This window comes from Oryza brachyantha, chromosome 1 (assembly GCF_000231095.2).
Source record: "Oryza brachyantha chromosome 1, ObraRS2, whole genome shotgun sequence".
Lineage (NCBI taxonomy): Eukaryota > Viridiplantae > Streptophyta > Magnoliopsida > Poales > Poaceae > Oryza > Oryza brachyantha.
The window spans coordinates 30094858-30119190 of NC_023163.2; the positions used below are offsets into that span (position 1 = coordinate 30094858).

General features: G+C 40.3%; 3 protein-coding genes and 1 long non-coding RNA gene across 6 annotated transcripts; 1 reads left to right on the forward strand and 3 right to left on the reverse strand.

Annotated features, from left to right (window-relative positions):
* Positions 1-49: 49 nt before the first annotated feature.
* On the reverse strand, positions 50-3732 carry LOC102711486 (PTI1-like tyrosine-protein kinase 1). 2 transcript variants are annotated; one of them, XM_006645114.3, is made up of 8 exons: positions 3631-3732; positions 2621-2745; positions 2231-2481; positions 2003-2129; positions 1602-1875; positions 1077-1209; positions 772-858; positions 50-653 (listed from the first exon to the last, which is right to left on the reverse strand). In XM_006645114.3, the coding sequence occupies exons 2-8, from the start codon at positions 2718-2720 to the stop codon at positions 516-518; spliced, it is 1110 nt and encodes a 369-aa protein (XP_006645177.1). In that variant the 5' UTR covers positions 2721-2745; positions 3631-3732; the 3' UTR covers positions 50-515. The 2 variants fall into 2 exon arrangements, with proteins under 2 accessions (XP_006645177.1, XP_040375731.1); XM_040519797.1 differs by lacking the exon at positions 3631-3732 and adding an exon at positions 3350-3523.
* A 68-nt stretch (positions 3733-3800) lies between these two features.
* On the forward strand, positions 3801-6595 carry LOC121053234. The gene is made up of 3 exons (XR_005810966.1): positions 3801-3959; positions 5254-5943; positions 6323-6595. It is a non-coding gene; the product is annotated as an uncharacterized LOC121053234 (long non-coding RNA).
* Positions 6596-6688: 93 nt separating this feature from the next.
* On the reverse strand, positions 6689-10356 carry LOC102719170 (probable methyltransferase PMT19). The gene is made up of 6 exons (XM_006646503.3): positions 9556-10356; positions 9113-9323; positions 8598-8895; positions 7790-8164; positions 7628-7705; positions 6689-7211 (listed from the first exon to the last, which is right to left on the reverse strand). The coding sequence occupies exons 1-6, from the start codon at positions 10249-10251 to the stop codon at positions 6992-6994; spliced, it is 1878 nt and encodes a 625-aa protein (XP_006646566.3). The 5' UTR covers positions 10252-10356; the 3' UTR covers positions 6689-6991.
* Positions 10357-17017: 6661 nt separating this feature from the next.
* On the reverse strand, positions 17018-22505 carry LOC102711756 (uncharacterized protein At3g49140). Of its 2 annotated transcripts, none has more exons than XM_015832648.2 (13): positions 22109-22505; positions 21035-21145; positions 20727-20952; positions 20386-20488; positions 20238-20302; positions 19928-20047; positions 19725-19820; positions 18923-19079; positions 18785-18835; positions 18595-18704; positions 18260-18412; positions 17816-17911; positions 17018-17711 (listed from the first exon to the last, which is right to left on the reverse strand). In XM_015832648.2, the coding sequence occupies exons 2-13, from the start codon at positions 21109-21111 to the stop codon at positions 17619-17621; spliced, it is 1347 nt and encodes a 448-aa protein (XP_015688134.1). In that variant the 5' UTR covers positions 21112-21145; positions 22109-22505; the 3' UTR covers positions 17018-17618. The 2 variants fall into 2 exon arrangements, with proteins under 2 accessions (XP_015688134.1, XP_006645178.1); XM_006645115.3 differs by having other exon boundaries at positions 22104-22505.
* Positions 22506-24333: the final 1828 nt, after the last annotated feature.

Below are 24333 nucleotides of genomic sequence, written 5' to 3' on the forward strand. Positions count from 1 at the left end.
CATCTTCCATGGTTTAGCAATTTAGCAGTAGCAACAGGTCAGGTGGGCAATATTTGATCATCTCGAAAGAAAGGTAATGCAACAAGCCATTAAATAACATCGACAGTATCTGAGTCAACGAATAACATGAGAGTATTCAGCAGTACATCAATTCTATTTCGCTTAACAAACGACTACTAAAACACACGCCATCGCCAGGTCTTTCTGTAAACAGGCACCTAACTGCTTGCAAATCCTATGGTTTCCAGATAAAGTCTTGTTTATGACAGTATGCAATGCAATCCCGATTGTTAGACATCGTCTGCACAAAGGCACTTTATTGTGCTCGGATTGTGTTCCTTCAAAAGGCAAAACACATTCTCCATGCAGTTAGTCTGAACTCTAGTCTGAATTCCAAGAAGAAAAAAAGTGTGGTTCTCCATTTTCTATGCGACATGAGCAAGCAGGAAAACAATGGTCCTTGTCCCTTAAATGCATGGCCTTAGTTGTTATTTCTTCCTGGATAATTCTGTACATCACCCGTCCAAAGCTGGTGGTGGCGCAGTTGGAGCAGGCTTACTTGTGAGTAGTGGAGATAAAGCCTTCACCACAATGCTCATATTTGGACGAAACTCAGCTTCGTATTGCACACACAAAGCTGCAACTGCTGCAAGCTGCATTGAAATTGTTCAAAGGTGAAAAATGTGAAGGAAAGAATGACTTCGAAAAAAAATGTCATGACTCATCAAACTCATGTGTATAAGTATCATGTGCATATATGTAGGGAGAGACCTTTGCAACTCCTTTTGGTGGATATTCACCATTCAAACGAGGATCTATACACTGCTTCACCTTGTCTTCAGTTAATCTTGGTGTAGCCTGCAAAACAGATGTAAGATACACCGCTCAGAGAACTAGATAAAAAGTATCCACTAAAAGTTGGGCTGTGTATTGCTACATTATACCAATCAAGGTGTTAACTGTAGCCACTATAAATTAAATCAGATATTCAGATGTGATCATGTGAACTTAAAAAGAAGATCAATGAGTAAAGCCCTACGAAAAGACAAATGAGTACACTATATGGTGAACATTACCCATGTAACCAAGCTCTGCTGCCCTCTAGGCATTGTATGGTCTACTGGCTTTCTTCCTGTTAGAAGTTCCAAGAGAACAACTCCAAAGCTATACACATCGCTTTTCTGTGTCAGCTGACCGGTCATTGCATACCTGCAAAGTAACATCATTGATCAGATAATGATAACATTTCAAGCAATATTACTAGTTTATGTAGGAACAATGTTATATATATCTTTACTATTTATCAGAAAATGTCATATAGAAGTAATAATCGCTAAAAGCAGCAAAGACCAAAAAAAAAAAAACTACATGTAGAAAGTGACACAGAGTAAGAAATATCAGAGTAAGACCAGTTTGGCAGTTTCTAATGCTAGTGTGAGTCCTAAATGTGCTTATGTATAAAAAAAAATTGGATCCTTTTCAAGAAACTATAAGAATCACATTGTGTTACCAAAATTAATTGGAGAAGTGCATGCTATAATTAAACTACAATCTAACAGTAAAATAGAGTTCATCACAAAATATGTGGTAAGAATTTTTACTCTGGAGCATGATAACCAAAGGTTCCTAGTACACGAGTAGAATGCAGACGAGCAGCCATATCTGGAGCCTGATTTGAGAGATTGAAGTCTGCAACTTTTGCCTTGAAGTCTTCAAATAAGAGTATGTTACTTGATCTAATATCCCTGTGAACAATGGAGGGCTGAACCTTCTCATGTAGATATTCAAGTCCTTTGGCTGCATCAACAGCTATTTTTACTCGTTGCATCCAATCCAGTGCTGGACCAGGTTGTGCACCTTGCACCCCTTTTCTTCCTGTTACACAAAGTTAAAAAAAAAAATCAACAAATAATCTGCTGTAGCTATACTGCACCAGTTCCCAGCCATCCAAAAGTAGTATTTTTTGTCAAACTGGATTACATGATGGATACACGGAATATACCATGTAGAACATCATGAAGTGAACCCATAGTGGCAAATTCATACGCCACCATGCGAAGGTTACCCTCCATACAGTATCCCAACATATCTACTAAGTTTTCATGTTTCAATCTTGAAACCAAAGCAACCTAGCATCAGAACAGCAGCAGCGTTATTCAGGATCCTTCATCTGCAGAAATGCATCAAACCAAAAAAAAAAAAAAAATCCAATCTCTAAAAGCAAGTCAACCTGGGTCAAGAATTCTGAAGTGGGCTCATTTTCATTAGAATCAAGTTTCTTCACTGCAATTTTTGTTCCACTGTGAAGAACAGCATAATACACTCTACCATAAGAGCCTTCACCTATCAAAGCCTTTGACCCAAAATCATCTGTCTTTTCTACTAGTTCATCCAAGGATAAAACAGGAATATTGATAGTGAGAGCTGGATTTTGTGGCTGGGTTTTCTCAGTAGCAGAATCTTTCAAACCCTTTGTCACTCCTGAAAAAGGAGAAAAATAATTTTAAAAAATAAGTAGAAAGGTGAACATCAGAAATGACGTTTAAGTTTCCAGTGTAATGAGACTACAGAACTGTAATAAATATAAATAGAGAACCCAAGCAAGGTCAGAGAATTATACCATCTACGTTATTAGCCAGGACCTTGGCATGTCCATTTTCGAGCTGATCAGACTCATCCACTACACAATTGCAGCAAATCCAGCTGCGCCACCTTACCATCTCTTCTAACTACTTTACCCCCAGTCTGTAAAGCACAAAAAATTCATCATGAAACATTATCAGTTGTCAAGAGACAATATCTGTTGTAAAATGTTGTGGCACTGCAAGTTTTCCCCATTCTTAATAAATTTCAGCAGGCAATAATCCTGTCAGGCCGCCCCCTCAACACATTGTCAGAAGAGACACATGAAGCATCAGGATATGCCACCATGTGCATCTATGGTGCTGATGCTATTCAGAACGAGAAATTTCCAGAGCGGCTAAAAATTGCTCGCTTAGCAATAAATATACACACATACAGATCACTTCCCTCGCGGCAAATAGCACAACAGTAGCATACGAGATTACCGTAAGAAATTCGCTACAGTCTCTGCAACACAGACCCAATACATGAACCCTCAAACCATTTCATTTAGGCATCAAAACAGAACTCATCGACGAGCTCATCACACACAAAAGTACACAACCCTCCTAAGTCACGACGGCTTATATCAACTTAAAAACTGAACTAATCAACCTAAACACAGACGAACTACTAGTACACAGGCGCAGCACCGAGATCCAAACCAAGGCCACACGAACCCCCACACGCCGAACAAACCGCAGCATCCCAAAAAAAAAAAACTCACCTAACACCAATCACTGAGCGCGCGCACCCGCGCATCCTAGGCCCTCACACGCACCCACGCAGCCGAGCCGACGAACCCCCATCTCACCCCCCATGCACACAGCACAGCCGCGTCGCTTCGGCTCCGCTCCAGTGACTCCGCCGCCATCGTAGCGCATTTCCGCGGGGCCAAACCGAAAAATCACACAAAAAAAAATCGGGAGGCGGGGGGGGGGGGGGGGCGATCAAACTAAACTCGACAGCGGTGGGATTTGAGCTGGAAGGATTTGAGGCCGCGCGTACCTGCTCCTGCCTCCGGGGGTTTCGCGGGGCCGGGCGGCGGCGCTGCTTCACTTCGTCGGCTTCGCCGCCGGAGGCGGAGGCGGCGGTGATTTTATAGCGAGCTCGGTTTCCTTTTCTCTTTTTTTTTTTCCTTACATTTTTTTTTCTGCTGGTGGTGGTGGTGTTTCGATTTGACGCGGTGTGGGCGAGCGGTTTATGGGAAGAGCTGGTAGCCTGGCCGGTATGGACGGCGTTAGCAATGGACGGGCTCGATGTGTCGCTGACAGTGGGCCCCACGCGAGGTGGGAATGCGTCAACTATGACATCCTGTTTGTCACCGTCTGGTTATGGTATGTAACCTGGTTTGTCCCGTTATTTTCTCGTTATTGATTAAGGATAATCGCGGGTATTTTTTTCTAAGCTCGTATACTATTTAAAGAAAATTTATGTATAGGTTTCTTATATGATATTTCTAAAATAAGGGTTTTATTTTTTATGGTTAATTGGTGGTGTATACTTGTCTATCTATCACAAAGTCAGATAATTCAAAAAATCTAAAATTTTGTAAGAATAAGCCTTAGTATAACGAGTTTCACCTCTTCTTAAAAACAGAAAACGGATATTCCCTCTATTCTATAGTACCGTTTGATAAATTTAACTAATACTTACTTTCATTTAACCATTGCTATATTTTATCTTATTTATAATATTTACACTATTACTATTTTATTACGAAGTATTATAAAATAGACGAAGTATGAATCATGCTAAGACGCATGCAGACGTATGAGTATGGGTGTCAGAATCAACTCTTCTAATAGTAAGGTTCGTGCCGTACTTGGTTATTATCATCAATGTTACTATATGCATATCTCGCGCGTGCTGGGAAAGAACTGTGCGATAATATAGTAAATATGAGTTTTATTTTTTCATTATCTACTATACAATTTTTTCATGTTTTCATGTGCTTATATACTTTTCTGTCTTTATCAATTATACATAAGTTATAAATAATTAGAGGGAATCGTAAATCTGACTCTACTTTAAATACGAGCTACAGATTTGACTCTACTTTTTTAGCTTTGCAGATTTGACTTTTTTTTAAAAACGAAGCAGCTGACTGGCCCTGCTCCGTGAAGACCATTTAACTTCGTTGAATGAAGAGCGACTTGACCAATTTACCCTTGCTTTTTTCACCCTATTGTATGTTAACTTTTAGGAAATAAATACAAATATTTATTAAAAACATTGGAATAAAGATTAACATTTATTTGATAGATTTGATGTTAGTTTGATATATATAATTTCAAATTTGAACTTAAATTAATATAATTCGAAATTTGTTATTTATTTGATATATTTGAGGTTAGTTTGATATATATAATTCTAATTTTGATAAATTTTAATGTAAATTAATATACTTCGAAATTTAAATTTTATAGCACGTAATCTCATATTTTATTGATTTAAAATAGCTGAATTGAATGTAATAGGTATGATTTTACAAAATTTTGATAGCATAATAAAATCCCAAGCCTCTCTCTCCCTTCTCTCTTATTTTCTTCTTTCTCTTTCTTTTTTTTTCCCTCTCCTTTCTCTTTCTCTTTCTTCTTTCTTTCTTTCTTATCCCTCTCGTTCACACAGGGAGGCTGGCAGGGGACGCACGCCGGCGGCGGGAGAGAGCGCGTCCGGCCGTGGGAGGAGGCGGCGGGAGAGAGCGCAGTGGGGGAGGAGCAACGCTGGTGACGGTCGACAGTGAGGGAGGAGGCGGACGCGCTCTCTCCCGCCGCCTCCTCCCTCTCCTCACGACAGCAGTTGTCCTCTCGGCGCCACCGCCTTCGAGCTCCCCCCAGCCCGATTCCGACGTCGCCGCCTCCTCCTCCAGCCCGGCGGCGCCGCCTCCGAGCTCCCCCCTAGCCCGACTCCGGCGTCGCCGCCTCCTCCCTTAGCCCGACGCCGCCGCCTCCGAGCCCCAACCCATCGCCGACTCCTGCCCCGGGCCCGATGCCGCCTCCGCCGCCTCCTCCCCGGCCTGACGTCGCCACCGCCTGCTCCCCAGCGACCACCGCCACTCTCGCCGCCGTCCAGCGCGGGTCGCTGCCCCACCACCTCGCGCCGCCGCCGGCCAGCACCAAACCCCTCTCGTGTGCCTACATGAGATAGAGAGGAGGGTGTGAGATAGAGAACAGGGGCAATATAGTCTATTCATAATTAAAGTTTATTTTTTTATTTTATTTACTCTAAACCCTAACGGTATAAATTAACGATGGTCAGACAACTGCTTCGTCTTCGTCTTAAAAAAGAATGGTCAAATCTGCAAAACTGGAAAAGAAGGTCAGTTTCATATTTAACCTTCAAAGTAAGGTTAAATAATTATGTTGTATAGTGTGCTTTTTAAGGGAAGAGATGTAATTTATACTCGCGATGAATCGTTCAAATACTAAAAACGATTAAGATTATATGAAAAGATATAATTTACATTCTTGATGTATTATCCTAAGACTAAAAACAATTGAGATGATGTGACTTCATGAGAGCATTAACTACACTTAGCGAGCATAAATTTTATATAAACAAGGGATCAGTATTGTAGAGGATCGTTCGATGAGTGTCATTCGTGTAAGTGTACGTTCTTTTTTTTTCCCATGTAATTGAAGGAACTGGTGATGCACAGCATTGTATGCATCTAACAAAATCAGTGACGTCCTTGCAGGAAGCAAAGTGGAAATGAAATTTTGATAGGACAAAGGGGACAGGCAAGCATGGCATTGTCTAAAGTGTTAAGCGAAGCGAACACAAGTACGCAGCACATTCATCGGTTTTGCATCCACGCCGGAACACCATGGTTAATAATCGCCATGATTATGTCATGAGGAAAATAAAATCATGTCCATCCTCTATCAGATGCAGCTTCACTTGACTTGTACAATACCCCAAACAAGCGTAGGCCTCTTTTGCCATCCTAGCCTGAAAAAACCTGCAAGCTAGGACCAGATTCCATCATCATACATGAATCATGGCATTGCTTAGCGGGCAAACCAAGACAAACTCGAGTTCTCGAAAGGATTTTGGCAGAGAATTCTCACAAGTAATACATAGCTATACAAAATATTCAGTTCTTAGTAATACATCTCTACAGAATCGAGCCTGGTTGCATCTCTCTGCAACATCCAACACCATGCTAGCAGCAACACAGAGCTCAGGAGATCATCTCGCTACTATGGTACAAGGCAGTATTGCTGATTTATTGGAGTAAACAGCTCAAATACATTGGATTATTCAGCTATGTCCTTATACTCTTCTTCATCCTCCATCTGTACATATACAAAGCATCCTGGAGCAATCTTTCTGAAGATGATCAGGGAAGACGAGGGACTAATCATCATGAAGGGTGATCTGGGAATGGCAGAGAATTGTCCACGATGAGAAGCTTCTCAGGATCCAAGGCCCCATTCTCAGTGTCAACGATCTGGCTGTGCCAATGTAGCCTGTCTGCAGCATCCTTTACTTTATGGACCACATCAGGTGTGTCCCGAATTATTGCAGCGCCTCCAGGCCGGAGGATGCGATCCATCTCAAGCAGGATGTAAGGAATGCCACACCTGAACCCTCCCAAAAAAATGCTTGGTGTAAAAAATAAAGCATAGTGCCATCAAATACAATCTCTTGTAAAGATGTAACTATGTCAGATTGTGAGATGAAATCGTTCATGCGCTATAGTGCTGTGTCGAAGATGGAAAAGTATAACGCCCCTTTTGGAAGAGATACATATCCTGAAGGCATTCAGGGAATCAAACAATACCTTAAATAGGGCCCTATTCATGTTCTATAAGGATGGCTAGTGGTGGGTACTTCATGTTTCGGTTTAGTAGTTCTTAACATTGAGATTGGTTTTGCACTATCAAACATAGTACTTGCATAACCAGAGTAGCATTTCATATCATACCTCTTTCTGAAAATGTCTTCCTTCAGAACTAGAACAATTTCAAATGAACAATTTGAGTTAGGATTAACTTACTTGTCCATATACAAGCTGAATACTCCATTAGCATGTATCACATCATATGTACGTGGGTAGGTAGAGAAAGACTCACACCTGACATTGAAATAAGAGATTTGAGACAGGAGTTATCTTTTATGCTTAGTGTAAAAGTAGAAACAGATCTGATTTGTAACATACCAGTCCATGTACGTCCCTATCAAGCCACGCTCATAGATGATACCAAGAGTATTGTTTGTCAGATTTGCAGGAACTACATTCATAACCCAGACAGGATATGCGGACATAGCTGCAGCGAAACCACCAAAGCCAGCATTCATGTCCATGATATTTCTGTAACTCCCATGAGATAAATTTAAATATGTTTGGTAGAAATCAACTCTTTTATTCCAATTCAAACTGTCAAGTTTGTATGTCTGTATAGGCATCCCCTTTGTTTCCCCATTGGCTATCCTTGGTGGTACTGCGGTGAGTCTTTGAGGCCATTTCTCCACAGCACCACCAGCAAGTTCAACTCTTGGAAGACGAGTTAGACACATCGAAATATTTACATACCTGCAATATAATAAGAATGTATTTGTTATAAATGACTTTTCCACATCAGACGAATTGAATGGTCAATTCTACAATATAATTGATAGTCGGTAGAGTTATACACTAAACAACTTATTTTGCTTCATGTTTTAATATATTTGGCAGTAAGCTCCTTGGCCACACTAGTACTGTGCTCATTCTCTTATTTGGATGCACTTCATCGTTCTCATGGTGCAACCTATACTTAATCTAGTCAAATTGTTAACTCTACTGAAATACCCCAGGTATCATACTGATTTAGAAATTAGTCTTTACAAGGGCAGTTCTCTTGAAAGCAATAGATGACTAGGAAATAACCAGATGGTACAAATCAGATGACAGGAAATAAAATTGCACAATATCAAGCTGCAACACAAAATATGCTTGAATCAGCAAATGGAAAGGAGAACTTTACCAAGCATTATCTGCGTCTTCTCCTGTACAGAATGGTGGTGACCTCAAGATCTCACCATCTTGCTCGCATTGAATATGATTTATAGGCTTTCTCCAAACCACAGTTGTACCGTTCTCTGAAACCTTCGACCAACAAAGTTTTTTCGCTATATCCTCCAAAGCCGATTGTTCACCTTGCATATCCTTGGCTGTAGGGCTCAAATCATCATACGGTGTTTTCCAGCTGATTGGCGGCATCGATAATACCCAATAGCCACCAGGTCGGAGAAGACGGTCAATTTCCAGCATACAGAGTTCATCTGAAATCAGCTATAGGTGAATGAGAACAAACTAAAGCACTCCACTACACAAACAGTTCTTCTCACTAACGGCAATATTTTCCAGTAGAATTTGAACTTTCTGAGCTATCGATATATGCAGACAAAAGCTATACAGAGAGCATGACCAAGTTACCAAGAAATATGCTTCTGTGAAAGAGTATGGAAAAAAAAATCATGAATATCTTTCATGTCCTACCATGAGAATTCCCTGGAACAAAGCAGCCTGCGCAGTGCACCATATCGAATGATCTCGTCGGATAAGGCAGCCTTTGAACACCGAGCGCTGCGATCATCGCTGGCAGTCCACGCTCCAAGGCCAGCTGCACTTGTGCTTTGTGTCTATTTCTTCGATCAATAGACATGGTCAGTATCCCATAGTTCAACAGGTAGTCTCCAAAGCTCGCAACCTGCACAGAGACAGACATCACATCTGATAATTCACTGCACAAAAGTAAAATTTTAACCACTCATACCCAATAATTAACCTATTTTTCACACTGAAATTAAGGGTAGTGGTTAACTTCAGAAGTGACAGCAATCAACTTTAACCATTCACTGTCAGTAGTTCAGTGCCCTTCAAAAACCCAACGTGTCGGAATTGAAGCAGAAAACACTTGAAAGCAATTGGCTTACGCTTACCCCAGATCCTACGTCGAGAGCCGTTCGGACCTCGCCGCCGCGGAGCGGAACCATGCTCTCCAGCTGCTCGACGTAATTCCCCACCCGCTTGGGGAACACCAGCCAGTCGCCGCGCTCGTGCACGGGGTCGAGGCGGCCCCCGAGCTTGGCCGAGGTCAGCGGCGGGAGCTCCACATTCGCGTACCACGCGCGGTCGCGCCGCGCGGGCCACGCCAAGGGCTGGCGGTACCCGGGCGGGGGCGGGACGCGGCAGGGTGGCGGCGGCGGCGGGTGGTCCGGGGGGTGCGGCGGGTGAGGCGGCGGGTCCTCGGGCGGGTGCGGGGCAGGAGGATGCGGCGGGCGCGGGGGGCAGTGGCGCTCCCCGGAGTGGTCCTCGTCGTCGTGGCAGGGGACGGCTTGGGTGGCGTTGGGCGGGCACGGCGGGACGGGCGGCGGCGGCGGGTGGTGGAGGTGCTCCGGGATCGGGGACGGGGTGGGAGCCGGCTGAAGCGGCGCCGCGGTGGACGCGCTACTGGACGGTGGAGGCGACGACGACGACGATGACGACGAGGAAGCAGAGTGGTGGGCGCGGGAGACGACGACGGAGATGAGGATCAGCGACGTGGTGGCCGCCGCCACGGCCGCCCCCGCGAGCGAGAGCGCCCGCGGCATCGGCTTGACGACGGCGGCCGCCGTCTCCGTCGCGGAGATCGGCATGGCCCCGCGGCGGCCGGCGAGGAGTATCGGATGCTCGTAGTGGAGGCGGGCGGCGAATGTTCGAAGCAGGGTGGAGTGGAGTGGGTACGTAGTGGTGCGGCCGTCTCGTCGTGTTGGTGTATGTATGGGTGGTGGGCTGGTGGTATTTGAGGAGGCGCGAGGGCGTGAGATTCCGTTACTACCACGTGGGACCCGACACCATACACACGTAGGTCTCATCCTCCTACGGCCGACGTGTCAGTGACCGAAACGTCACTGTCACAGTGGTTAAGGATTTGAATCCTACACTGTAATGTATGTTAGAGCAGGTACAGTACCAATAAGACAGCTATAAGCATATTTTAAAGAGATAAGAGAGGAGAGAAGAGAGTTGAGATACACACGGGCTCTAAAATAAAACGTGTGTATGACATGTAGGACCATATATTGATGTTTGTAGCTAACTATTGTATGCATTGGCTATTAGATTGACTATAGATAAATTGAAGCTTGTAGCTGGCTACACTATTGAACTTGCCCTTAAAGATCAAAAAGCGAACCCCGATTGTTCCGATAGGAGGAATTAGTGAGTCGCCAACGCCGCACGCTCCATTGCCGTTGGCGCTCTCCCCCACACTCACACCGCTGACACTATCTCTCCTATGCGCCCACTTCATGCTTCTTGTCGATGACGTCTCCTTCGCACTCCTCTAAACTGCTCGCCAATTCCACTCATCTGTACTGCCTCGTATGGTGACACAAATCTTCGCCATGCACCTTCCGTGTTTACCTCACCACGCCCACGCGTTGATATCTAGTAGATGATACTAGTTTATATCATTTGATTTATAATGTATCTTTTTTGAATGAGATTCTATTATATAGTTGCTCTGTATTTCTTATTGTCTTATTATGTAGTTATATAATGCACATATTATAGATATATAGGATAATAAATTATTAAACGATGCCAATGTAAGAGTGTCAAATAATTAAATATCTTATATATGTAACACAAGTTTAAAAAAAAAAGCATGTTAAAAAATATACCCACGTATGTATAATAAAAATGTATTTTGCATCGGGTAAGGTGTGTCATGTTTTACTTTACATCGGATTTAATCATTACATATTTTTATCTTACACTAGGACGTATGGAAAAAACATATCAAAAAGAGTTCCACTTTGTGTTGGGTTATATTATATAATTGGAGGACAATCTTGTAAAATATGAGTGGGTCTTATAAAGTCTTCTAAACTTACATTATGTTTCAAAAAGTGTTGCTCATATTGTATAATTTTATGAAATTTTCATGGGTTAATTTGATGATGCACCGTGGTGTTAATTGGAACCTAATTATTTCAATACAATCTGGTGAAAAGTGAGAATTTTATGTCTACTCTGTAGTAAATTGAAACATGGCATGTTTAACATGGTTTAAAGTATAATTTACTCTATTTGTTGTCAATAAGATTTGAATCACGGTGGCTCATAATTCAGCCATCGCACTGTTGATGCTCATTGTTTTTACGTGATTTTAATTACAAAGATTTTTCTTCAGGTGCAAAAGGTTGAGTAGTTTTATTTTTTGACAACAAAAGGTTAAGTAGTTAATTTACGCAGAAAACTCTCACTTGCACAGAATCTTTACGACCCTAGTGAAGTCACCAATCACAGTCCGTTCTGTTATACATGGCTCCGTTCGTGAAGTGAGATTTTTCTCAGTTTTCTTAAAGCTTTTGCACATGCGAGTCATGAAGTACTTAAATGATGTGTTTTTTCTTAAAAAATGGTTTTTTTTCTAAATTGCAAGTGTTATAGATATATAAGATGCCAAATTATTAAACTCTACAGGTAAGAGCGTCGAACACTTAAATATCTTATATATATGAACATAAGTTTCAAAAAAGCATGTTAAAAAACATACCCGCATATATATAACAAAAATGTATTTTGCACCGGGTAAGGTGTGTCATGTTTTACTTTAAATCGGATTTAATCATTACATATTTTTATCTTACACTAGGACATATTGAAAAATATATCAAAAAGAGTTCCACTTTGCATTGGGTTATATTATATAATCGAATAAAAATCTTGTAAAATAGGAGTGGAATTTATAAAACATTCTAAACTTACACTATGGCCCCGTTCCACCCTCCCTACAAGTTAACTAATCCACCCTCGTTTTTCGCGCGTACACTTCCCGAACTGTTACACGGTGTATTTTTTTGTAAAAATTTTCTATAGAAAAGTTGTTTAAAAAAATCATATTAATCTATTTTATATTTTTTAATAATTAATAATTAATTAATCATGTACTAATCTATTAGTACGTTTTTCGTGCCAGCGATAAGTTAACTTATCTATGTCATATCCAACGCGGCCTATGTTTCATAAAGTTTTGTTCATATTGTATAATTTTATGAAATTTCTATGGGTTAGATGATGCACCGTAGATTTTTAGAAATTTAACTAAATCTTGTTATAAATAATGAATATTTTTTTTAACAGAGCGAGTATAAAATAATCAGAAAATGTTCGTCCACTCGAGGTTGTTCAATTTCTGTGTGCGGGGAGACGGCCGGGGCGGTGGATCATGCCGGCTTTAATGACGCGTGTAGTTTTCCGACGACGGCGACGCTATCCATCCATCCGGCGATGATCGATCCGTGCGTCGCGGCATAGCATCGCTTCCAAGCTAACCAAACGACGCATGACCACGGCGATGGCCCGCTCGACGGCGACGCGTCGAGATCGATCGGCCGGTCTCCCTCTCCGTCTGGCCGTCACCTCCTCGTCGTGGCGTTAGCCGGCCGGCGGGCCCCTGCAGGCCAGCTAGGAGCTGAGAGACACGACGACAAGAGCTAGCTAGATAGCTAGCTGCATGCAGCTAGCGGTCCGGCCGGCGAGGGCGGGCGGCGGAGCGACAACACACGGCTCGACAGTGACGCCGGCGGGGCCGGCCGGCCGTCGCGTCGTCGTCGTCGTCGTTCCTCTCGCTCGCGTGCCGTCGCGCGAGGAGACGACGGCCGCGAACGACCGCGCGCGCTCGCTCACTCCTGCCTTCATGGTTCATCTAATCATCATTGTTTGGTTTTTTTTCCTTGGAAGAGGAGAAACGGTATATAATTATTTAAAAATAAATAAAAATTTTACATATATGTTTTTAGCGATAAAAAAACTAAATTAACTTAAAATTCAAATTTAAAGTTAACCATTAAACTTTTAGTTTATAAAAAAACTAAAACAAAAACCAGGAAGCAAATAATCTTGATGATACTGAGGCAGCCGCGTGTGTGAATTGTGATCTCACCCTAGTCCGGTGATGGGTACCTGTCTTCGCTGCAGCGAGGGCAACATGCGTGGCACGGCTACCTTGTGCTCTTGCGAGCATAGGAATCATGCCCCCCCAGAATAAAATCGAAGCGTGCAACAGTAAAAAAAATACTCCCTCCGCCTGTTTAACACCGTTGACTTTTTAATACACGTTTAACTCTTCATCTTATTAAAAAAATTTACATAATTATTAAATACTTTTATATCATTTTATTTATTGTCAAATATACTTTGATGCATATATATAACTTTATATATTATAAAAAAAAATTTGAATAAAACGAATGGTCAAACATGTGTTAAAAAGTCAACGGTATCAAACACTTAGGGACGGAGGTAGTATTACTGTAGTACGTACAACTCTACCATTCCAGGAAGTAGAAACTATCTTTTGCCCTGCAACGCATATCTTATCACCAAAATTTAAGTTCTAAACACAATTTTAAAATTAGTTCGAGTTTTTCATGTATATTTTTTATATTGACTTTTAAACTAGTAATTAACACGATAGTTTCTATCACCAATAGCCATTTTGCTTATTTTCAGCAATTAGCGTAGGGAGACGAGTCCCTCCATCAAAACAGAATAAAGAAGCTCCCTGCTTCAATCTCGACGGAATTTGGTTAGCCTCATTTTGGCCGAAACGGCAAACAAACAAACAAAAAGAAGAGGCTTCACATCTTAGAATGTCGAGAGAGACACGAACAAACAAGCTGAGCCACAATGCATGCTAACTAACTCCAACAATCGGAAGAACTGATGAACACGTATCGGCCACCATCTTCGTCCTTGAGACGTTACAGCGTACCGATGGCAGCACTGAACAAGTGACATGTCAGCAACTTAAAATCACAGAGTTCGGCACTGCCAGATTTAGCATTGACAACCTGACAGTCAAGCATTCCAAGATCTTTATCAATGACCCACGAAAAGAATAGCAACCAACAAAGAGAGAACAAAAATTAGAAGACTCTAAACAAACCTAACTGGCTTATAACTCCATAAACATAAGAGTTCAACAGACTCTAGAGAACTAACATACCTATTAATCATTCGAAGGTCACACCTCTGTCCTTTTGTTTCTGTTTATACTTATAAGTCATATTTTGAAATTTTCAACATTAAATCTGAAGTTGATTTTTAGGTTTTTCACCGTAGCTTATTTTACAGTATTAGCTTTTAGATCGCTAAGAATAAATATATCATATTAACAAGTGTAGTTACTCTCTTCATGTCTAAGGCGTTGAAACACATCCATTTATATTCCTGCTCTAACGCAACAGGAATCATAGACTACATATATAATTGCATCATTTATATGAAATTTAACGGTGCATATACTTTCTGCTGGGTGAGAGCAGAAATATAAATGAAGATGTTTCCGCACCTTAGACGTGAGGGGAGTAACTACGTCTGGTAGTAGAATCTAATTTATATAATATATATTATTCACAAATTATTTTTTGTTTGTAAATATGCCATTTAGTTTTTTCTATAAAAAAGCTAAACAATCACCCGTATTAATAAAGTCTTAAAAAAACTTATTAGGGAGGGATGAGAGATGGGTTCCCTTCCCCTCACCTCCAATATGGATGCTAGAGATGGAGGGGGACCAGATACGAGTGGCCAGGGGAGGAGTTATGATATCCCAAGTTATTTAGTATAAAGTTGGCTTCGATGCAATCCTAAAACTAAAATCTGTCTAAATTTTGGTAGTGTCGACATTTCAGATGACTTAAAAAACTACCACCTTTCCATGTTAAATTAAATAGCATCGTGACCCACACATATCGCATAGGTTATCATCGTTATTAATTGTATCTGTATACATGTTTTTATCTTGATATTGATTATTTTCTAATTGTATTTCTACGTGTGACCATATTTTAATTGTTTTAATTCTCAATTTGTATTTATACTTGTATTCTAAATTGTGCTGGTACATAAACTCTTTTTTGCGCACTATTTATTTATTTTAATTTTAGATACTTCTAAATTATATTTATATGCTGATTCGTTTTCTTAATTTTACTTATTTTTAATGGGAATCTTAGATGTTTCTAAATTGCATGTATGAATAGACTCTTTACTCAATATTAATTATTCTTTAATTTTTATCTGAATTTTGGGTTTTTCTAAACTGTATAACACATGGACTCTTCTTTACTTTTTCTTTATTTTAATTTCTAATCAAATTCTATTTTTTGTTTTCCGATTAATGCGAAAGTTTCTATCCCATAAGAACGAATGTGGTGACTCATTTTTCTATCAATTTATACATATGATAGATAGTACATCCGTTTCGTAATGTAAAATGTTTGACCTTTTTTTTAACGTTTGAACATTCATCTTATTAAAAAATTTAGTACGAATATAAAAAATGATAAGTCGTGCTTAAAGTTCTTTTAATGTTAAAAAAGTAAATCACAAGCAAAATAAATGATATTTCTATAATTTTTTGAATATCGCAAATGATCAAATATCGTAAAAAAAACCAAACATCTTATATTATGAAACGGAGGGAGTAGATTGGAGTTGAGGTGGTACTAAGAGGTGATATGCATTTTTAGTTTTCATGTTAGGGAGATTAAAAAAAAGGTGTACAACATGTACATATATATACACACATTAATCTCAAAGAGCACGAAAATATCTCTCTCTCTCTCGAAGCAGTGAATGCATCATCCATCCATCCCCTTTCACCGGCGGCGGCCGCGTGCCTGTTGCCGGTGCGCCTTTTTTCCCCCACACGCGCTCTCTTCAAAAGATGGCGCCAAAATGCCCTCTCCATCACCTTTCCCTCGAATCATTTTCGCGGGAAAAAAGCAGCACGACCAATCCAGACATCCAGTCCAGGCAGAAAAAAACGAGCAAAAGAGATTGACACCGACAGTGGTAGCACACGCACATTTCCCTGCATTGAGCTAAGGTGGTGTTTAGATGGCAAAATTTTTTGTCAGAAATATCACATCGAATGTTTGACCGGATATCGGAAGGGGTTTTTGATACAAATAAAAAAACGAATTTCACAGCTCATCTGAAAACCGCGAGACGAATCTTTTGAGCCTAATTATGCCGTCATTAGCACATATTGGTTACTATAGCACTTATGGCTAATCGTGAACTAATTAGTCTCAAAAAATTCGTCTCACGATTCCTCACATAATTGTGTAATTAGTTTTTTGGTTCATCTATGTTTAATGCTTCATTTAGATGTCCAAAAATTCGATGTGATGTTTTTAGGAAAAAATTTTGGAAACTAAACAAGGCCTAAATTACACAAAAGCTTCACCACTAGCTTCGCTTCAGGATGGCGACTGCCACCATTGCAAGAACATTAACCTACTAACCTCACTTACAGGCAGCCTTTATCACTTGTCACTTTTCTGATGGAACAAGAGGGAGAGAAGATTATATGTTCACCAACAGACAGATCAGATTAGTACATTTTGTTACAACACTTTCTCTCTTGATGTAGATCAATACTCATGACCAAGTACACACGCCTTAGCAGGCTCCAGTCAAGAAAGGTGATGCTGATTTCTGAGAGACCATCAAAGGTTTCTCAGTGGATTATTACATTGGAGTTGCATTTATTCAGGCATGAGAGGGAAAAAAAAAGGCAGTTAATCAGTTACAGGTTGGAGGGGAAGGGAGAGATTATTTCAGGCCAAAGACATCTTATTAATCTGGCCAGTTTTACAGTTTATTGTTCTCTTTGGTAGCAAATTTATAACTGGCTGATGAAACTTTGTCAGTTGCGGGTTGATGCTGGCATCTCACTTCACTGTTTCCACCTTTTACAAGACCACCACCTTGTTTGCCAGAATCCATGGGTGATCATCTTTCTTTTCTCTTTCTCTTTCACCAATGAGATCAAAACCTTATCTAGTTCTTCAGGTAATGAAGTCATTATCATAGTCGGCAGATTTGCACTATCTCTAACGAATTTTGCATCAGATTGGATGCAGATCTTATGCTGAATCCCTTAAAACTCTTGTGTCCTAACCAGTTTTTTAGTCGTCTGAAAGAAAAACAGCTGGATAGGCTAACATTCATCTTCTGTAGAAGCTTTCACGTTCTTACGACGAGGGAAAAGCATTCGCCTTATCTTTTTCTCTGCTGAACGTTCAGAGAGTGCCTGAAACCAAAGGTTCAAATGATTTGCTATAGGCTCCATAAAAGCTGAGAAGGCAACAGAATGTCAGGACATGTGAAAAATTAAGTCTACGAGTAAGAGCTAACCTGCGAGTTGAATGAAAATCTAACGGTCCGAGCTTCCAAACCAGAAAAAGCTCTTACATCGATACCAAGACTGTCGATGCTAATCAAGCTAGCGTCCTGTAAAACATACCATACTGCAAAGTTTAGCTCACTCTATAGAAGTAATGATGATGAGTTTTACTCCTATCCTTCTTTTTGTATCTTGAGGTACCGGTACCTCGAGGTACCAAATCGTTTCTCACCATTGGATCTAGCTAAGTAGGATGTGCACTGTTGGATCCAACGATCAGAAACAATTTGGTACCGCGAGGTATAAAAGGAAGTAAGGGAGTAAAACTCACCATTGGTTGCTTTCCTTGAGGTACAAAAGGAAGTAAGGGAGTAAAACTCAATGATGATCCAATTGCCAATCGACAACATCAGAGTATGGAACATGGATAAAAGCATCGTTGAATAGAAACATACCTCGACAGTAAGGCCTTTTTTCCTATGACAGAGGGACCTGAGAGCCATAGCACACTGGTCATCATTTTCTTTTATGCGATTTATAATTTCTGAACCAGAATTTGCAAGAATATCTGGTTCTGCATCTTGAAAATCTTGTGGATCAATCATCAACTGCAGATATTATAGCAGAATGAAAGCAATATCCAAGAACAATCGAGCCAAGAAAATTGAGAAAATTATCTCTTGTTTATCATTTAGACATAGATTCAATGTTCCTTTACACCAGCCACATTGCGTATGCATTCTGAACCAATATCAATCCAATACACAGGACAGAAGAGGGAAGGCCTTACCTGCTTCCCATAGATGGAAAACAGCTCAACCATCATTATCTCCAGCTTGTAGATTGTTGAATCAGTGCTACTTCCCACATTCTTGAAATCAAAACTCGATTTATCATCATCTAAATATTGACTTAACATTAGCAACAAAAATTAAATGAAAGCGGGTACTAGATAAATTGATCTCAACCGATCAACTTACCAATTAGGCCATTAGTTCCAGCAGCTGGTGCAGGTTCTCTTTTGTATTCATCTATTTGATTTCTTGTGTATTAGAAAAAATAAAATGGAACCAAAGACTGAGATTAACAGAAGTAACCAAGATAAAGCTAAGAGGTACCTCTCCAATCAGACGAGTAACCATTACCATTACAGTCACCATGAAATAAGCTCCTGAGATAAGATTCTTCTTCTATGAAAGCAGGTCTCAAATATCCTACAATAGAGACACCGTTTGATGGGCTATCCATCTTTACCCTGTGATTATCATGAACAGCCTGCATAGCAAAAGAATACAGAGTGTGATTGTTAATAAGATGCTCGTTGTATTTTAGGCTATATAATATGTTCCCTAAAGCATCTACCCCTTAATGAACTGCTATAGGGTACTTTGGAAAAAATAACAGCAATTTTTTTTTGGCTGAGTAAAAATAACACCAAAATCAAATTGCGGATCCAAAAGTTTGTTCTGTTCTTTTATTCAGTATTTTACTCATTTTTTAAGGATATCTATCACATACAATCAGTACTAAATGATGGAATGCATATCCAAGAGCAAGAAATAAAATGCATTTTGTCTAACTTTTCTGTAACCAGCTACTCCGTAAGTGCAGATCTTGATTTTTGTTTACCTTGAAATAAGTAAGACCATACCTTGAATTTCTACCTTATCTCTCTCTTTTTCTTTTTGAAGTGAAAAGATGAGATCAATAGCTGTTATTTTTTATACCAGAAGATAATACCCTGCACCCTTCACAACATTATTCCTAAGAATATGATGTAGGTTGGATTTAACTAATCACTCACAGTATATTCATCGTCCACCATGTCAATACATTTATGGAAGTTATCCTAGTTAAAGTTTTCATCTGCTCCACTGTTTCAATGGTTGCTGATGTATGCAATAACTTTCAACAGCTTACCTTCGTCAAACACTTTGCAAAATAAATTGGATGTATTGCACGCATTGTTGCTGGCATCCCCCACTCTATAAGAATGTCAGTTATTTCTGTATCAATCTGTGACATGGCACAACAGAAACAGCAATAATGATGACAGGATTTGTTGCTAATAGAAAACTGACAATAAAACCAGCTGAAAGTAGGCAAGAATTTGTTTAGCAAACCTTGCTGTAGTTCTCATCAGGCATGTCTACAAAATTTTCTACATCCATGTAATCGCTAAAATCACTAGTTACCACACTAGTTTCTCCAATAATGGGACCATCCATTCCAATCAAAACTGTCTGCAATTAAAATGCCGTTCCAATAAGAACTAAGAAAACAAGCCATTCCCACTAGAATATTGGTGCATAACAGTTTACAGCATTTCAGAAACTCTGATCCTTTTGACATGGCACAAGGGATCATTCAACATGATCTGTGCTTGTTAAGAGAGACACCAACATGAAAAGTAGTAAAGTAGAGTAATCTTACCACAGGGTTGTTTGCAGCATCATCTTCCAAGATGTTCTCACTGTCAGGTACTTGAAAGAAAATGTCTGTAAGTACAGAACTTGTTAAATGAAAAGGAGCACTATGAATGCCCTAATCTAAAAAAAGAAATCCTGAATTAAGGCATTACCTCCATAGTCATCTACAATATACTGAAAGTCTGACCAAGCAACATGTCCATGAGGTTCATTATGTACTCTTGCAGGGAACACAAGCAATCCCTTGCTATTGGCCTAGAAAAGATAGAAAAGTTATCCAGGGTATGATAGGGTATTCAGTACAAAGTTAAGATCACCAGTTTAATTGTTGTACAACAGGAAGGATTTTTTACTCTTATCTTTTTAGTTTACAGATGTCGACTCAACCTTAGGTTACTTGAGTGATTGAGGAATCTTATAAGTCATCTCTATGCAAAATTGCAATCACTACATGCATTAGTAACATAACAAATGTATAGTTGCACTAGGGTACCTCCACTACAGTTCTAGCAGTTTCCACATCTGTCAGCGAAAGGTCCTTCTTTTTTGGACGTTCTTTAACTTCTTCAAGGGGATGGTAACCCCGATCTCTTGTGTACTTTGAATCTGGAACAGAATCTGAGTAATCTGCAGCCACGCGAACTTTGGAGAAGGATGGCTCCTGGTCTGTTGCCATCCAGCAAGGCTGGATTGATCCAAAAGTATTTCGGCATCGAAAACTACAATAGATAGTTACAAAAGTCAGGTTTCGAAATACAAGGGATCCATTTAAATGATTAACTTGTTCAATTAGAGAGGGACCTTAAACTAGAAAAGTCATGAAATCTCCGGGTGTCGAGTGGGGTTTTAATCCAGTTAAAAGTGACTCCAGCCGCCATTGATAAACTCCAGCAAAGAACAATCAAATATGTTCTGCAAAGAGAGACATAACCGATAACTAAAAATGTACCGGACACCACACCAACCAAAGATGATATACCCATTGCATTTTCATTGACAATTAAAGAAGATATTAGTTTCCAACTTACAAGTAACTTATATACCACAATGATTTCTTGAATTATGGCTAAATCAGAGATCAGAACAAGTAGTGACTAATCATTAAAGGGAGGACAATTCCTTCAGCAAAAGCAGTACCAGTATCCCCTAACAATATGCCCAATTCATCCTCCTATCTTGTCCATCGGAATACATTAGGCCCAATCATGAACTAGAGACACTTGTATCAGAACAGTAATCAAAATGATGAATTCAAATCAGGCAATAATTCATGCGCATCTTCCTCCTCAGCAATTGGTAAAAGCAATATTCCTCTCAATTGCAATACATAAGGGGAAACAGAGAACAAATACATGGACAATGTGATCATGATTCATGTTAACGTTCAGGAATTGTATTCGCCGAAATAAAAGAGCTGACTTTGGAATAACAGAATCAAATAAAAGGGGGAAAAAAGAATCCCCTTCTCCTTAATCCAGTAACCCTAATTCCTGGACAGCATGCGTTCTGGTGGGACCCAGTGGATCAAGAACACTTGCAAAATGATGCCTTTACTGTGAAACACAAATTCGCACATTGTCGCGAGTTCATATCTATCAAATGAACAACCAAGCGATCGTATTAAACTCTCTAAGCAGCAACAAATGATGCTACTACCTACTAGCGAAAACGAAACAATTGCACTGATCAGGAAATACATGCCCCAAATAAAAACAGGTTCCTCTGACAGTTGTTCTTGTTCAACCCCAATAAAAAACCCTTCTTGATAGCCGCCGTTCTACGAGCACATAAGCCAATCCAGAACAGAAACAACCACGCGCTCGAACTGATCACAATCAGACCAGCTACGGAGACGAGAGACGAACAGCACCTCACCAGTCACCGCCGGTGATCCGCCTCCGCCCCGCCCGCCGCCAAGGCCGGCCGCCGCGTCGAGGCTAGCAAGAACCGCGACCGCAACACGCCGAGAGGCCGACGGATCGCGCCGCGGGCTGCGGCCCTCCTTTCTTTGATTTCCTCCCCTGCCCTGCCTGCCCTTTCTTGCACTACTCTCTGTCTCTTTTCTCGTCTCTCCTCCTCCCCCTCTTTCTTTCACTTTCTTGGACTCGGCGAGCAGCTCGCGTGACAGTGCGAGGGGCGTTTTGGGCAACCTGCTCCTCTCATTCTCCCCTCTCCGGCAGAATAATGCAGGCCACTGTAGTGCAGTTTCCAGATTTATTGCTGCCTCCAAGCTGCAGCTCCATTTTTATACTGCAGATTCTTCTGTCAATTTCTCATCTTTTTTTTCTTTACGGCAAGATGTGCAGTGCCACCAGTAGTAGTATTCAGATCAAAGAAAGTTTGTAGGATTGGAGTTGGTGCGAGTTGGATCTCGAGGTAAATTCTGCATTTAGTGTCTGCTGGTCCCATTACTTAATACTGATTATGATGATAGGGGCAGTTCGCTTCCTGTTTTAAAAAACCAGATAGCTGCACTACACCTGACCAAACTGATCATACAGGTGTAGTAGTAGTAGTATAGCATAGCAGCACACAACTCAAGCTGCACATCAACCACATGTATGACCAAATTCCACAGTATTAATATCACTGTTAGTTGAAGCTAACACAGGATGCTTAGCTCTACAGCAATGCCACTATTACAGTAATAGTTTACGTTGATTACAGTAATTGGAATTGTGGCTGTAATACTGGATTATACACAGTATAGGGGGGCAGATAGGCTTTGATGCTGATTAAGAAGTGTATGGATAACAGATAATGGAGAGGAGATTGGAGAAAGAGAACAAAAGATGAGGAGATAGGAGTAGGTTGTATGTGTATGGCGGCAGGGGGTGGAATGGTGGATGTGGCTTAGCCTCAGGCCTCCAATGGCAGCAGAAGGGAATATGTCACTCATATTCTGTTGGCATCTCAGAGTTGATCAGGGAGAAGGTGCTTTTCTGGCCCTCCTGCAATGCCAGCCTCAAGCTCATGATCGGCTTAGACCCAAAAAAAAATTATTTGCCTGCCCATTTTTGCCATTTTCCTTCTTCTTGTTGCCGCCTTTTGTCTAGTTGCTCGCTTTTTAGAAAATGATGGGAGAGAACCTTGAGCCTCTAGATCAGTGCAAATAAATAGTTGAGAAGTTTCGAGCACACCGACCACCATTTTTGTAGAATTACTGTAGAAAACATGCTCGTGTTATAAATAAAGATTATCGACTACCGTTATACGTAGGATATAGCCTTTTATATGAAGTAGTTTACTCATGTATTAGGAGAGTCTTATGTACTCTTGTTTGTGACTAATAGGCTGTGTACACCTTCATAAGGTGTATAGGCTGAGTTTAATATAATCCACTATTAAAAAAATATGAAACAGTTAAATGGTATTTCCTCCGGTTTTAAATAGATAGCACCGTTAGTTTCTAGACTACGGCTCACCCTTCGTTTTATTTTTAAAAAATAATTATCATTTATTTTGTTATGATATAGTTTATTATTAAATGTAATTAAGCATGTATTATTTTTTTACACAAATTTTTATAAGAGAGACTATGAAATGATGTACTGTTAGAAGGATACAGTAACTCCATCCTATAATACATTAGTTAGGGTATCCTTATAACCAAAATCTCTTATATTTTAGGACATTGTATAACAATAGGTATGGTACACATGTGTTTCAGGTCTAATACCCAGATATCGGTCCTACGCCATTCTAAGGGGTATATACCGTTTGATAGTATTTCTTACTTTTAAATAAAAGGGGTAGTTGAACATATGTCTACCACTTCCGTCCAATAAAAGAACTAGCATAAGTAGTTAGTTACCGTAAGTTTCATGTTAATTTATTTGCGTCGATTGTTTTCAAGATTATGGGTGGCATAAGACCAGTCCCAATGCATAGTTTTATGGCATAGTTAACAAGACTGTAAACTAACTAACCGAGCCAGATGAGTCTCTCATCTTATAAAACTCACTCATTTAATGATCATGCCAAGTCAATAATTTTACTAATATAATATTTTATTTAATATACATAATACCTCCCTCCGTAAAACATACATTCACGCTGGCCGTCTAATGGCACATGGTGCAGATGGCAGATGTCATGGG